This window comes from Mirounga angustirostris, unplaced genomic scaffold, assembly GCF_029215605.1.
Source record: "Mirounga angustirostris isolate CCGP_5_RB_7025 unplaced genomic scaffold, mMirAng1.0.hap1 SCAF_12, whole genome shotgun sequence".
In the NCBI taxonomy this organism is placed as follows: Eukaryota; Metazoa; Chordata; class Mammalia; order Carnivora; family Phocidae; genus Mirounga; species Mirounga angustirostris.
Window position 1 is genome coordinate 103,130,153 of NW_026991720.1, and position 15,438 is coordinate 103,145,590.

The 15,438-nt window shown below is 48.7% G+C and overlaps 1 protein-coding gene across 1 annotated transcript in view; it reads right to left on the minus strand.

Moving 5' to 3' along the window:
• The window catches only part of ABCA13 (ATP binding cassette subfamily A member 13), a 379,838-nt gene that overhangs the window by 128,488 nt on the left and 235,912 nt on the right, over positions 1–15,438 (minus strand). Inside the window, exons 45-47 of the mRNA XM_064575492.1 lie at positions 11,219–11,288; positions 7,038–7,156; positions 4,652–4,739 (exon numbers count right to left, since the gene is read on the minus strand). Of these exons, the coding sequence (XP_064431562.1) occupies positions 4,652–4,739; positions 7,038–7,156; positions 11,219–11,288 (277 nt within the window). The remainder of the gene's footprint in view (positions 1–4,651; positions 4,740–7,037; positions 7,157–11,218; positions 11,289–15,438) is intronic.

Below are 15,438 nucleotides of genomic sequence, written 5' to 3' on the forward strand. Positions count from 1 at the left end.
TTAGTAAGCTCTACGCCTAATGTGGGGCTTGAACTCATGACCTCGAGATCAAGTGTTGCACGCTCCACCACCTGAGCCAGCCAGGCACCCCCTGGGTAACAAATTTTTAAGACACAGATGTGTATTCGCAAATTCACAGATGTGTGTAATTCAGACATTTCATTCTGAGAAGTACAGGAAGGCACAGTTTCTGTGACGGGGAGGTTCACACTGACCCACGGGCTCGCATCCCAGAGCAGGGGTACCTCCTGCGTCCAACAATGACTCCTCCCACGCAGACCCATCCTGCCACCCCTAGGCTCACACACACAGGTAACAGCCATTTTTCTGGAAATGACAGGAAGCTGGGATCCTGCTGAAGTCAAGGGGCAGGTGGATATAGTAGGAAAAACCCTGCCAGTGGACACCGGAACTCCCGGGATCACTGTCCGTGACTTTACTCTGCCCCACGCAGTGGCTCCCTGACCTGCTTCACCACAGGGAAAGAGGAGAGACTATGGTGGTCTTTTCCCTAGGTCAAGGGTTTTCTATTTTCATTTTGTTTCATTTGTTTGTTTTAATTTATTTTAAAAGCAGGGTGGAGCTTTTTTCAACTTACGAATGATACGGAACACAGGTATGGAGACCCAAGTGTCACGGCTGCAGTCGGGTGGCAGGGTGGCCCGGAGCCCGTTCACGGCCCGCCCCACTCTCTGGGGGCTCTGCGACACCTGGGTTTGCATTTACAGCCCCACTTCCTCACCTTCCCTGTATCCACACCTCCACACCCTCTGTGCGGCTCTTATGCCTCCCCCTCTGACTGTGGGCTCAGTCACGTGGCTCGCTCTGGCCAACAGAATGTGGCACGGGATGGGTTTGAAAAGGGCTCACCCAGGCCTGCAGCCCCTCTGTGCCTCTGCTGAGCAGAGTCCCCCACCGTCATGCCGGGGAGGCCAGAGCCAGCCCACCACACGTGACCATGACTGGCCAGGTCCATGCTGCTGAGCCTCGAGCAGGAGGATCCCTGGACTCAGGAGCTGATAAAGGTTTCTGTGGCAGCCACGGAGATCCACGGCAGGTCTTACACAGCAGTCTTGCGGCAGCGGGTGACTGATACACACATTGGTACCGCGCTCATGGGAACGCCGTTACCGTCACAAACATGGAAAATATACGGCATTGGTTTTAAGACAAGCATGTGGGTGACAAAGAGACACTTAGAGAAATCTGGAAATTACAGGAGAAAAACTTTAGAACTGCAAGGGGGGGCAATGGCAAGAAAATTCCTACCCATAACAGAAGAGATGCAGTTCAAAACATCTGGTAAAATGGTCACCTGTGGTAACTTCAAAGATAGAAAGTGTGCCCACCGCACTCAGCTGGAATTTGCAGATCTGGAGACAAAATGTCAAGAAATAGCCCCAGAATGGAGACCGAGTCAGGGGTATGGCAGCCAGAAACTCCGTGAATAACGCTGCAAGGGTGGTAGAGCTAAGTGACCCTCTCAGGGGGACAGAAGATCATCTGGGGACCTAGGGGGGATGCCTTGCCGTACCCTGACATTCCCAAAACACCAGGGAGTCCATTTAGAGGGCGCAGCGTGTCTCAACAAGAACCATGTGTGGCCATGGACCTCGAGCGGATAAACAGCCGCCAGGGCTTCCCAGGGAGCGAGGTCAGGAGGGTTCTGCCAAGCAGACAAGACAAACAAAAGGGCTCTGAGCCCAGCTCTCTATAGGCAGGACGCAGCCTGTTGCTCAAAAGGCATATTTCCAAATGTCCCCTCCACAGGTGGCCATCGAATATGATGAAGAAGCAAGTGACAGAGAGCAGTCAGTGGCCACGGAGAGGGTGGAGTGAGACCACGCCCCAGGAGCAGGACCAGCGCCGGGTGAAGGAGCGTCTGCATGGGGAGGGACGCCTGGAGCGCTTGCTGAGCACCGGCCCCAGGGACCTGTGAGCTCAATGAATGTTCCTCGTGGATGCTATTGATGGCTTATGGTTGTTTGCCATATAGAATCACCTTGACAGGGAGTGATTAATTCACGGGGGCGGGGGGGGGATACTCTTGAATATTTGAACTTGAATATAGAACTGAATCTTCATTTCAGTTCTATAAACTGGCCCTTCCTTGGGAGGAATTTTAAATTCTTTAGGTAAGCAATACACACTTTAGGATGATCTGAAAATGAACATTCCAGACTTAGCAGAGTCCAAAGGAAGAGCTTTTCTGCCTCTTTCTTTTCTTTCCTGCTTTCTTTTCTTTCTTTCTCTTCTTCCCTTATTCCCTTCTTTCTTCCTTCCTTCCTTTCTTTTTTTTCTTCTCTGAAGAATGATTTTCTAAAACACGAGGCTGTGTTCTGGAAATAAGATGTGGGATTTCCTTCCCTGCCAGCCCTTAAGTCAGGACACGGTAAAATCCGGTAACTGAGGGAGGAAGTTAATCTGCTTTCAAAACACATTATGACACCTCGAAACAGACCCTTCCTGTCAGGAATCATGAGTAACAGTGTCTCAGAAAAGCAACTAAGTAGCTTCAAGGGGAAAAAAAATCACTCCATGGATATTCAAATTTCTCAAATTCTACTGAGCATCGTAGAATGTATGCCAAACCCCAGGAAGGGAACTGTATCTGGCCTTCTTATCTGAAGTGCATACATTCTAGAAGGCACTTTGATTAAACAAGCTAAACGCTCCAGATGGAATGAAATTAACTCACGAAGGTCCCAGGACAGGCATTCTACAACATAATACATTCATTCATCCTAGGTCTATTTCTATGCAAATTTCCCATTTTCTCTACAAAAAAGCTATGAAAATCGGACAGCATCTTATGGATGTATCCTAAAGGCCAAAGCCACGGCCGGAGGTTAATTCCCAAAAAGTGAATGCAATGATCTGACATGACGTCAGCCACCAAGAGCACCTCAGGACCTGCAGACAGCAGACGCCCTTCACAGCTGTGGCAGCACCCTGATTCCCTAGCTCCTACAAAGGGGCTCGTTCCCCAGACACCCCGATAACACACGTGCATGCCTGTGCCTGGCAAAGGACAGTAGAAACCGCAGAAGTGGGGCACCTGGGTGGCTCAGTCAGTTAAGGGTCTGCCTTCGGCTCAGGTCATGATCCCGGGGTCCTGGGATCGAGCCCCACGTCGGGCTCCTTGCTCAGCGGGAAGCCTGCTTCTCCCTCTGCCTCTGCCCCTCCCCCTCTCCCCCTGCTTGTGTGCATGCTCTCTCTGTCAAATAAATAAATAAATTCTTGAAAAAAAAGGAGCAGGTAGGTATCAGGGAAACACATAAATCACATGTGCCCTCATCAGCGAAGCATAGACCCGGGAAGCCCGGACTGCTGGGCCCCACACGTCTGCACGCAAAGACACAACCACCTGCTACGAAGAATGTTTTGGACTGGTATAGATTAAAGAGGTAAAATATTCTCAGAGGAAATTCCTTCTACCACTTCGGCGTATTCTAACACTGGCCATGTCAGATGTTCGAGAAGCCAGCGAAGGTGTTTTAGGTGATTTTTGTCCCGAGCTATGAATCGTGACACTTTCCTCAGGAGCTATAAATATTCTCCTGTGTCCTGCCCATAGAGGAAGAGAGACTTGAAGAAACCTCAGCTAAAGAAGGGATTTGTGACCAGCTGTACACAACGGAAATTCTTCGTCAGCGACTACCTAGTGAAATACGACGGTTAAAGCTTTCATCGGGGCTCATACTGTGAAGCATGAATGTGAAAACGTTCCTCAGGGATTACACTGTGAAATACTTGTGAAGATCCTTGATTCCACCGAGGGGAGCCCCGGCAGGCACACGCCCTTACCCTGGTCCACGAACGTCCCCCCACAACGTGGGCAGGCCGCCTTCCTGGGCTCACAAAGCTTGACCTTATTGCATTCATTATACAACAGGTTTGTGAGCAGACCCAAAACCACCACAATCTACTCTCCAGATTTCTCTCTCAGTCGGGACCAACACCAGACCAGTTCACCCATCACTGGGAATGAAAGCTTTGAATCTCTGGTCTTTCCCCATCTGAAGACCATGTTAACTTCTTTCCTCAGAGAAGCTTCTGCTATGATTCACCACCTCTGAGTTCCCGCTGGTGGATGAAGGCAGGTTTCCTCTGATCTACTCTTCATTCCCACACAACTGAAGCGTCCTCCCACGTATTCTCGGCAATGCCGAGGGAAATGTTTCTAATTCACTGGGATAGTCCCAGCAGGGCTTGAAAACCCAGACCCCTACTAGTAGTCCTGAGTAGATACCTCTTCTCTGTGCTGGCTGTGGGTCCAACCAGCCTTCTGGAAGAAGGGCAGTTTTCAGGGCATGTACGGAAGAGTTCCTGAGCCACCAGGGAAGCTAGCCTCTGTTTTCAGTTATTCTGACAAAGGGTGTTTTTAAAGATGGGTGATCTTTTCATTTGCTTTCGCTCCATTAGGTGAATTCTGGTCTTGACAAAAAGCAGTAAATCTACTTGCTACATTGCTCTACAGTCTAAAGGGAAGCAACTCCTTTTCTCTTTTGTACATCTGTTTTTATTTCATAGTAACAAACACTGGGGTCCGATTCGGTTCCTCTCATGCCCAGGAATATATCTGCATGCCAACTTTCCCTAGATGCTCCCAGGAAGGAAACACAGGAAGGAAAAAGAGGGAAACTCTTACCTTCACCAGAGTGTCTGGTTGCGATGTATTTGGTTTTGCCTCTTGAACTTGATCAGGGATCTGCACTCCGAAAGACCAGCCTCCAAGCCTGACAACAGGAACAGCTGTTAGTGCTTTATTTTTTATTTTGTTTACTTCTTATAAAGATTTTATTTATTTATTTGACAGAAAGAGAGCACGAGCAGGGGGAGCAGCAGAGGGAGAGGGAGAAACAGGCTCCCCACTGAGCAGGGAGCCCAATGCGGGGCTCAATCCCAGGACCCTGGGATCATGACCTGAGCCAAAGGCAGACGCTTCACCAACTGAGTCACCCAGGTGCGCCCAGCTGTTAGTGCTTTAACCAGCAAGCCAGGACTTCCAAGCAGAGGGCACTTCATCACCACTAACTAGTTATGATGGCCTGAGAACAGCAGTCCCCTGATCGTCCACCTTCAGTGACACCCCACAGGTGTTCAGGGCACAGAAAGGCACGGCAGGGCTCCTGGGTCAGGCATCCACGGAGGACCCTGCATATTCAGCAGGTGCAGCTAAGGCTTGTCATACCAGAAAGTGTCCTTCCGGGACCGATATTTTGTTAGGAAATGCACATCATGTCCAGGACTTGGCTGTGATCACCAGCATGCTAACTATTCTAATTAATGGTCACTCCTCCTGCAGATTGACTATTCCAACTTACATAATCCGCCACTCTTTCAAGCTACCCCGTTTTGCACTGTTTTGCTTCCCTACTCTGGCTTCTTTCATCTCCAATGCAAATATCACCCCGTTCAGGAAGGTGTCCCAGAGGCTTTCAGTTGGGGCCGATTTCCTCCTCTTTTGGGTTCTCACAACACCTGAGATCTCCAACCATTGATTCAACTGTCACCCTGGTTTTAACAGTCTGTCTGCTAGTTTATCGTTCATGCAGCTCTGTGAGTTTCCCTGGGTGGGGACGACCCTTTTTACCTCCATGTCCCATGGGCTGTGTAGTATCTGGAACCTATGAAGCTTCCAAAACTATCGGGCATTAGAAATGAAGGCTCATATTTAACTTTGGTTCTCACTCTCTGGATAGAGTAAGACTGAAGAACAGCCTTCTCTCGACAGCGCCGCTGCCCTAAGCAGAAACTGATGCAAAGGAATAAGGATACATTCCCACTGGGCTCAATGCATTCATTCACTCAAGGATGAATTCATTTAAGAGACATTGAATGAGCACCTTTTATATGCCAGATATTATTCTAAGCCCTAGGCATACAAGCCCCCACCTTTGAAAAACAGAGATTCTGGGACATGTAGAAAAATATAAGAGATGATCTTGGGGTGTCTGGATGGCTCAGTCAGTTGAGCTTCTGACTGTTGATTTCTGCTCAGGTCGTGATCTCAGGGTCATTGGATCGAGCCCTGAGTTGGGCTCTGTGCTCAGCAGGGAGTCTGCTCAGGATTCTCTCTCCCTCTCCCTCTCTCTCTCAAATAAACAAATCTTAAAAAAAAAAAAAAGATGTAAGAGGTGAGCAGCAGGAGTGTCAGGTGAAGCACAGTGGGGTCGGGAGGTGTCCAGGGAGGAGACAGCTGAGGGAACATCAAAGGTAAAGAGGAGGCAGGGCAAGGCAGGGGTATCCCAGGCACTGCAGACGGATGGAACTAGGATGTTTCTGTATTAAAGCAACAGGATGTGTTTGAGGTTCCAGGAAATCTGATGGAGTGGCAAACGTGTTCCCAATCTAAAGCAATGAGCAGCACTCACCCCCACACTCCTCGTCCAGATTTGCCCCCTTAGGCTCAAGGAAACTCAGCACCAAACAAAAGCCTTCCCAGAAAATTTCCAGGATAGCAGATGCACCCACGTTCACGTATCGGATGCTGCACGGTAGAGGGAAATCTCAAGGGAGGCTGTTATTTCATTTATGCTGGGAAGTTAGCTGCGATTATTCTCCAAAGAGGTAAAACCGCCTTTTGGCTCCCCTGAGTGAATCTCCATTGATACAATTTCCCCCCACGTGGGAGAGTGAAAGCCAGCAGTAAGGAATCTTATTAAGGTCGGCAGCATTTCTTTGGAATTTTTACGAGCAACAACATTAAGCATTTGACTTTTGAGTTTTTAAGAATGTTGGCATTTGAGGGGGCGCCTGGGTGGCTGTGTTGGTTAAGCGTCTGCCTTCAGCTCAGGTCATGATCCCAGGGTCCTGGGTTCGAGTCCTGCGCTGGGCTCCCTGCTCAGCTGGGGACGCTGCTTCTCCCCCTCCCTCTGCTGTTCCCCCTGCTTGTGTTCTCTCTCTCTCTCAAATAAATAAAATCTTTAAAAAAAAAAAAAAAAGAAGGAGAAGAAGAACGTCGGCACTTGAAACAATAGGATTTTCACAGTAACTTGCAGAACAGAAAAGACCCAGGGACAGTCTGCACCCACCTCGGTCTCTCCGACGGCACCAGCAAATACTCCTCCAGGTGGAAGGCTGACAGGTTCAGCAGAGTGTGGCCCAGGTGGTTGGTCAGGTAGGGAGCCCCGGCACTTGCGTTTGGACACTTCTGTAATTGTTTCCAAGGAGGTAAAATAGAAACTTCATTATAACCCACACACAGCCTTACTGACATCACTTTAAACATGACTTTCCCCAGCTTCCTTTTTTCATAACTTCTCTGTGGCCTTTTACGTGTTCTGGTCTCTCAGTCTCCTTGACAGTCACCTCCATTTGAGAATTATACCAGAATCCCACCATGACCTTCACCCGCAGTTACATTCGAGAACTGCACATCCTTCTCCATATGCAAGTTTGGGTGTTTGTAAGAACTTGAAATGGAAAAATACTCTCACGGGGGTGATCTGGCCTCTGATGAACTTGAAAGAGAGTCAGAGGCGCCGAGTTGAGGGATGCTACGCAGGAGAATTCAAAGGCACGTGTTTCTTGCAGAAGCGCCGAAAGTAGAAGCCAAGCCGCTCTTGGCCAGCACCCACCGGGAGGGCTGACGCCTGCTCAGAATCACTGCACAGAGGGAATCGCTGCACAGAGAAGCAGGCCCTGCCACCGTCGGGATCCAGACTGTTTCCCAGGACGGTTTAGGAAAGACAATCCACTTCTAAATCCAGCTTCTAAAGTGTGCCTTCCCACCTGCACACTGGAAATGAAACCGGCCTCCGCCAGCTGGTGGGTTTTTGTGGGTTCAGACAGCCGTAAAAGAAGGACGGCAAAGTAAGGGTCGTAGATAAATTCAAGATAAGGCTTCCAGGTTTGTGATCAAAAGGACGGGGAAAGACAGGGAAAGGAATGAGGGTCGTTTATCAGTTAGAATTCTGCCAACGTCAGTGCCTTCAGTCACAGGTTAACGTAACACCCTGTACGGTTTCCCCACCTCCAGCCTTCTTTCTGATCCACCCACTGCATCCGGATGCATCTCTCTAGAATGACAGTGTTCATTCAGATAACCGCCTTGCAGAAAAATTCAAATTGCAATCAGGAAGGCAGGTGCACTAGAAAATGTCCTCCATTTCTCTGGGACACCTGGGTAACCCAGGTCGTTAACCATCTGCCTTCAGCTCATATCATGATCCCAGGGTCCTGGGATCGAGTCCCGCATCAGGCTCCCTGCTCAGCAGGAAGTCTGCTTCTCCCTCTCCCACTCCCCCGGCTTGTGTTCCTGCTCTCGCTAACTCTCTCTCTGTCAAATAAATAAATAAAATCTTTAAAAAGAAGAAAGAAAGAAAGAAAGAAAGAAAGGAAGGAAGGAAGGAAGGAAGGAAGGAAGGAAGGAAGGAAGGAAGGAAGGAAGGAAAGAAAGAAAGAAAGAAAGAAAGAAAGAAAGAAAGAAAGAAAGAAAGAAAGAAAGAAAGAGAAAGAAAGGAGGGAGGGAGGAAGAAAGAAGGAAGGAAGGAAAGAAGAAGAAGAAAGAAAGAAAAAGAAAGAGAGAGAGAGAGAAAGAAAGAAAGAAAGAAAGAAAGAAAGAAAGAAAGAAAGAAAGAAAGAAAGAAAGAAAGAAAGAAAAAAAATGTTGGTTTCTCTTTCTAACCTTATCTGTTTGGTTCTGTCCCAACACGCCCTCTGTAGTAAGCTGAATACTGGCCCGTGAATCTCGGGAACCCACGTGTAAAGGCTACCTTCAATGGCAGGGACTTTGCAGACCTTATTAAAGTGAGAATCTTGCAAAGGGGAGACTGTCCTGGCTTATCAGGGTGAGCCCTAAAGCAGGCACATGCACCCTCAGAAGAGGGAGAGGCAGGCAGAGAGGAGGCGGCCAAGGAACAGGAAGGAGGGAGCCGCAGAAGCCAGCGGGGACAGGAACAGACTCTGCCACCGCCTCTAGGCAGACCGCCCTGATTTCATCCCCATATACCGGTTTCAGGCTTCTGACTCGAGACGGTGAGAGGGCTGACTTGTTGCTGCAAGGCACCCAGTTTGTGACAAGTTATTACAGCGGTCACAGGAAGCGAGGGCCCCCTCCACTCAGTCTGTGGGAAGCCACGCTCATTCCCGACGGCAGGCTTTGAGTCCTGGCACGCTGTTCTCCAGGGACAGTGAAGCCTGAAACAGCCCCTTGTCCTTCGGAGCCAGCGCGATTCCAGTCCCCTCGGAGCACTCTCTAATGGCATGTCTGCAAAGCAACGTGTCCCCCTCAGAAGCAGGGCTGACCCTGGAACGCTGTTGCAGGTTGGGAGAGACTCACGCATTCGACGAAAATCCAAGGCAATGGACATATTCCTGCACACCAGGGCCCCTGGATAGCACGTGTGAGTTTAAGGGGAGAGAAATACCTTGCCTTCCGACAAAACACAGGTAACTGGGCAGCACCATTCTGCGGGGCGGGTCTGAATCCCACTCGACGTCCTGTCCCCTGGACGGGAGTCCTCTGTCTCCCAGCGTGCGGACCAGCATTTCTCGAAGGGCGTCCCAAAGAACACAGGTGCCACAGACGGGAAGGAATCACTAGTCAAGTATAACCTGCGTAAAACTGCCTCTGTTCTAAGCCACCATCAGCACCAGCGTGAGCGCGCGTCACCAGGAAGAGCATCGGGACGGGCTGCAGCAAGGACACCCACTAGATTCGGCTTTATCCGTAGGTCCGAGGCTTGTCCGGCCATGGAGCTGTTTCACATGAACCTTTCTTCCCTACGTGCATATTACTGAAATCTTACAGTTCCCATAAGTTGGCGTGAATTTAGGAACATCTCCGTCATTGGTTCCTTTGCCACGGACACCCAGTCTAGAGACAATGGAGCTAAAGTAGCTTGTAGGAAAAGGCGCCGATTTAACAGAATGATGAGATCAAGGCCACAGAATAAGAGCACAGAATGAAAAATCAGTGGTTTCGTAATGGAAGGGAATAAACAAGAGGGAAGAATCCATCGTTGCGTCCAAAAAACCGGGAGCTAAAGATGGCTGGGTTGTCCCTGCAAAGGAGCAGGAAACCCGGCTAAGCTGCCGGACAGCCTGGGCCCCAGGGCCATGGGCAGAGTCCTCAGCAAATGCTCAGCAGCCACCAGCCACCGTCTCTGCCACCCCTCAGCCACGGGGCGGTGCCCCTGCTGTCAGTCACGTGCCCACACTCCACCTCGGAGAAGAAAACAGGCCAGGTCCATCCAGGACAAAACCTCCTCAAGTCACTACACTTGTAAAAGGAATTTCTCCCAGGTGCCACTGAACAGAAAAACCCCTGGAAACATGGTCTTCGTGGGGCCACATTTTCCTAACAGACCCTCGGGGTTCATTTAAATTGAGATTTTTGTTTTTCCTTGATTTTTGGAAATTAGGATTGCTCATTAGCTTGCTGATTGTGGCTCATGGGCCAATGCTTTTTTATTAATTACCTTTTGAGATTTCCTTTGAGATGAGTTCCAATCAGCTTTCCAAATAAATTTCAATTCCCTCTCCAGTGCAGAGCAGATAGCTAAGGCCCCTGCTCGACCATAATCCAAACAGCCAGCTGGTATCTTAGCTTCTAATATGTAGCTCTCCATATTCAAGCAAGCGTTTAAGACAAGACACTGGAGGTCATCCTGCCTTAAAATTGTGGGAAATTTCTCCCCAAAAGGCAATTCTAGCTTCTTTCTCATGATTTGAAGATTAATTTGCTTAATAAATGCTGTCAGGGATGTTAATGGTCATGAACAGCAGGAAACGAATAGCAGGGCCACTGTAGAGCCCACAGAACATCCGTGGCCACTGTAGAGCCCACAGAACATCTGTGCCCACTATAGAGTCCACAGAACATCCATGCCCACTGTGGATCCCACAGAACATCCGTGGCCACTATAGAGCCTACAGAACATCCATGGCCACTGTAGAGCCCACAGAACATCTGTGGCCACTGTGGATCCCACAGAACATCCATGACCACTGTAGAGCCTACAGAACATCCATGGCCACTGTAGAGCCCACAGAACATCCGTGGCCACTGTGGAGCCCACAGAACATCCGTATCATGTAAATGTCCACTCTGTGTCCTGAAACTTTTCCAAAAACCAGCTAATCAGGTCAACCAGGGAGTCGCAGAGGCTCCCTGAGTTAACAACAATGAAGACGTCATAGACGGAGTAAGTTCATTTTTGTTACTTGAGGTTTAAGTGGACAAAAGATCAAACACACTGTAGACACCTACCAGGCAGCCGCAGGAATCCTGCACTCGTGGCTGAGACAGGGGATCCACATGCCAGCATGAAGAATTCTTCCTAACAAACAAAGGAGAGACTCAGGATGATCTTTCAGATTACAGAGCTCGTTTATTTCCATAAACGAGAGCCGCATCAGCCCAGAGCCGCTCACAAGATAATCATCTCCTGCTGCAGAAAGCAGAGCTCTTACATTTGTTTTCACAGCTTGAGCTGCTAATCTGATGACAATGTTTTATTACAGTGACAATATATCCACTCTATTAAATGATGCTCACTTGGTCGCTTGTACCGAATGTGCTGCCAAGGCTCCCCGGGACGTGCGCCAGGGGCCCCGGGGGCTGTCTACCTCCACAAGCACCTGCTCTCACAGCCAGCTACTCCACGCACCACGCCCGCAATCACTAAGCACAAGGAGCTGCTAATTCCGCTTCATGGCATGACACAGCGATTTAATCAGCATTTAGAGAAAAACAGTGATTAATATTCCAGTACGAAGAAAGGCTGCCAGACAGAAACAGTTAGGAAAGCACCTTGTACAGTGGCTCAAAAACCTTTCATCCCAAAGTTCCCCAGTAGCTCCCATCCTCGGAAACTTCGTTCTTTCTACTAATGCTCATAAATCAAAAGTTGCTTTAGTAACAATTATTCCTACCTCCTCAAAACTTGGCTAAGAAGGGAGGAGACTAACATTTCCCAAGCAATGGACACACCCTGCCCAGTATTTCTGCCAAAACGTCCTGCTAGCCCTACTTTGCAGAAGAGTAAGTGGAGGCTCTGAGAGATCAGGCAGCTCGTCCAAGATCACACTGAGTAGGATGGGTCTTTGGCGCCCTGAGCCCACGCTCGTGGCTCTGGGGTATTCTGCTCCCACGTGAGAACACCAAAATGCAAAGTATCCAGTCCAAAGACAAGAAATTTGCTGTGTCTATTTAAGCAGGTCAGCAAGAACCTGGCTTCTTCCGGTTTGGGATTCCAGTTGAAACAGGTCTCTTGAATGCAGGTCAGCCTGCGATTCCTCAGTCTACTGTGCTTTTTTTTTTTTTTTTTAAGATTTTATATATTTATTAGAGACCGTGTGATAGAGAGCACGAGGCGGGGGGAGGGGCAGAGGGAGAAGCAGGCTCCCCGCTGAGCAGGGAGCCCAATGCGGGGCTCGATCCCAGGACCCCAGGATCCCGACCTGAGCAGAAGGCAGATGCTTAATGACTGAGCCACCCAGGCATTTTGAATCTCAGAAAGAGGGAGCTGCTCTAAGGGCCTGACCTTGTGAGGAGAGGGCTGTGAGACACAAACTCGCCTAAAGGAACAACAACTCTTCATGCAGGCTGTGAGGGCACCCCAGCCGGTCTGAAGGGTGAACCTGCTTCAAGCTGATGCACGCCTTGCTTGCGGACCCAAGTCCCTTGGTCTGTAGCAGAACTCACTCACCTGCCTTGAGATCTGCAGACCACTGGCCTTGAGACTGAAGGACCAGACTTTCCCAGAAGGCAAGCCCTGACTGCATTCGAGAACATCTGCCGGATGCCAGCAAGTCTGTTCAGGGTCCTGTGGACAAATCACTGACGGCCTGGGCACCTGCTTCTCTGGCACCAAGCCCCCTCCCTTTTCCAGCGCCTTCCCCTCTAAAATCCTTCCACTTCGCCTGGAAGACGGCCTTTGGGATGACAGCCCACCATATCTTCCCAGGTAGCCGGCTTCCTGAAGAAAGCACACCTTCCTTTCCCACCATCACTTGTCCCTCAAGTATTGGTTTCCCAGTGGCAAGCCATTGAACCTGAGTTCAGAACCGGTACTCGGTCCAGTAATAGGGCCACCCTGTCCCCTGAGCTGAGCACTGCTCTTTCTAGAAAACCCAGAGTCAGGGATGCAGCAAGAGCAGAGCCGGGTTTAGTAATTTGCCCACGACACACAGCAAAGACACGGTAGAGCTGAAATGTGGGCTCAGGCAGCCGGTCCCTGAATCCAGGTTCTCTGCCCCTTCACCACCATGGCTGACCTGCACACTATGCTTTCAGTGCTTGACCTCATCATCCGTCTGGACAGTCCCCTCCGAGGGAATGTGTCACCAGCCCTTCCTAGCTGCGAGGACCCAACCTCAGGAATGCTGGGAGTCAGAGTCCACCAAAATGATTTGATTCCTCATACTGCCACAGATTGTCGAATCATGGAAATGACCTTACACCTCTCCTCACCTGGCTTTTACAGCTCAGTGGAAATATAAAATCTGCTTCCTTCCACTCTTGTTCTCTATAAAGCATTAACGAGAATGGGTGGGGAAAGGGACCATCTTATCTTGGAGATGGAGGGGAAAGTGTCACCAGATCACGAACCTTGTACAATGAAACTAAATATTTAAAGCTACCAGTCGGGCTTCCAAAAATTGGCAACTTTAAGCACATTTTTAAAATTTAAATTACACATCATGTATTATGATGAGAAAACTTGTATTTTAGGTCAGGCTTATGCCACAATCGATTTTTTTTTTTTTTTTTTTTGGAGCTCTTTATTGCCTTCCATACAAAAAGAGGTAAAAGTCAGGAATTCATCACGTCTGAGGCTCAGAGGATCGCAACGGAAAAATAACCCATAAGCAGAATCCCACTTAGTATCTTAAAATGTTTCCTCTAATTTAATAATGAAGTGATTGGTCAAGTCTGCCAGGAAAGGAAAATGCAGATATCCCTGAATTCAAGACTAGTTTTCACTTACAGAAGGAAACTTACTTGTCCTAAGGAAAACCTTTTGCTTCCATCTGGGACCTTAGCAAAGCAAACCTTATTTTTGTCACATGGGCAGAAATTATTAATATAAGTATTCATAGTGATGGGTCCAGGGCAATCTGCCCCAAAATATGCTACTGTGGCATATTGATTATTTTCAGTTAAATTTACAGAGGAAAGAGCTGATAGAGGCCAGGCACTCTGACCCTTTGTCTTGAAAGTAGGAGAAAAGTCTCCCTGCGGAAGGTACCTTCTCTTCTTATCTGGAGAATACTGTATAAACAAACCATGCTACTTCTTTACTAACTGCCTACCCGAAGCCCAAACTTCTTTGTTTTGTAGATTCTTTACAAATGTATCGTTTCTTTGTCTAAAAGGTGTCAGAGCTGCCTGCTTTGGTCACTTCTCGAGCTCCCATACATACTAATTACATTTGTTTTTCTCCTGTTCATCTGTTTTATGTCGATTTAATTATTAGACCAGCCAAAGAACCTAGAAGGGAAGAAAGGAAAAGCCTTCAGGCCCTAAAATAGCATTCTTGCGTGAGGCAGCCCCCCACCCCCACCTTTTGTCATGGTGACCAAGACAAATGGGCAGGAAAGGTTACAAAATAGGAATGGTTAAGAATAGCCTGGTGATGGGTATTAAGGAGGGCACATACTGCATGGAGCACTGGGTGTTACACGAAAACAATGGATCGTGGATCACTACATCAAAAACTAATGATGTATTGTATGGTGACTAACATAACGTAATAAAATTTAATAAATAAATAAATAAATAAATAAAAGAATAGACCCGGTGGATTTCACAAAGAGAAAGGAGAAAACCAAAACAACAGATTCAGGAAGGAAAAGAAAGGCTGAAGAGTAAACCGAAGAGGGTGAGCTAGCTGCAGGGGCTGCTGAGGGAGGGGGCGCTGAGCCTGGGGAGGGGTGGGGATGGGGAGCCATCCTGAGTGCCTGGAAAGGAACTGAAATTCTAAATATGTTCTGCCGTCCTTAGCACTGAATCTGCTTTTTTCCCCTCCGGAGAGATTTGATAAAGAAATGTCCTTTTGGGGCACCTGAGTGTCTCAGTCGACTATGCATCTTGCCTTCGGCTCAGGTCATGATCCCAGGGTCCTGGTATCCAGTCTTGCACTGGGCTCCCTGCTCAGGGGGAAGCCTGCTTCTCCCTCTCCCACTCCCCCTGCTTGTGTTCCCTCTCTCTCTGTCAAATAAATAAATAAAATCTTTTAAAAAAAATGTCCTTTTATCTGCCAGCCACTGACAGGTGGGGCCAGCCCCACTCCCCACAGGCCCTGGGCTACATGTCGGTTTCTCCAAGCCGGTTTTATATCCGCCCAGTTCAGTAGAGGGGCGGGATACAAAGGTATCGCCATAGAAGCTCCTGCCTAGTAAACGAAATTTCTTTTTCAGCACCTGACTACAGTGAGGCAACATAATTAATTTCTTATAATTCTTCCTTACTGAGCCCCCTAACAG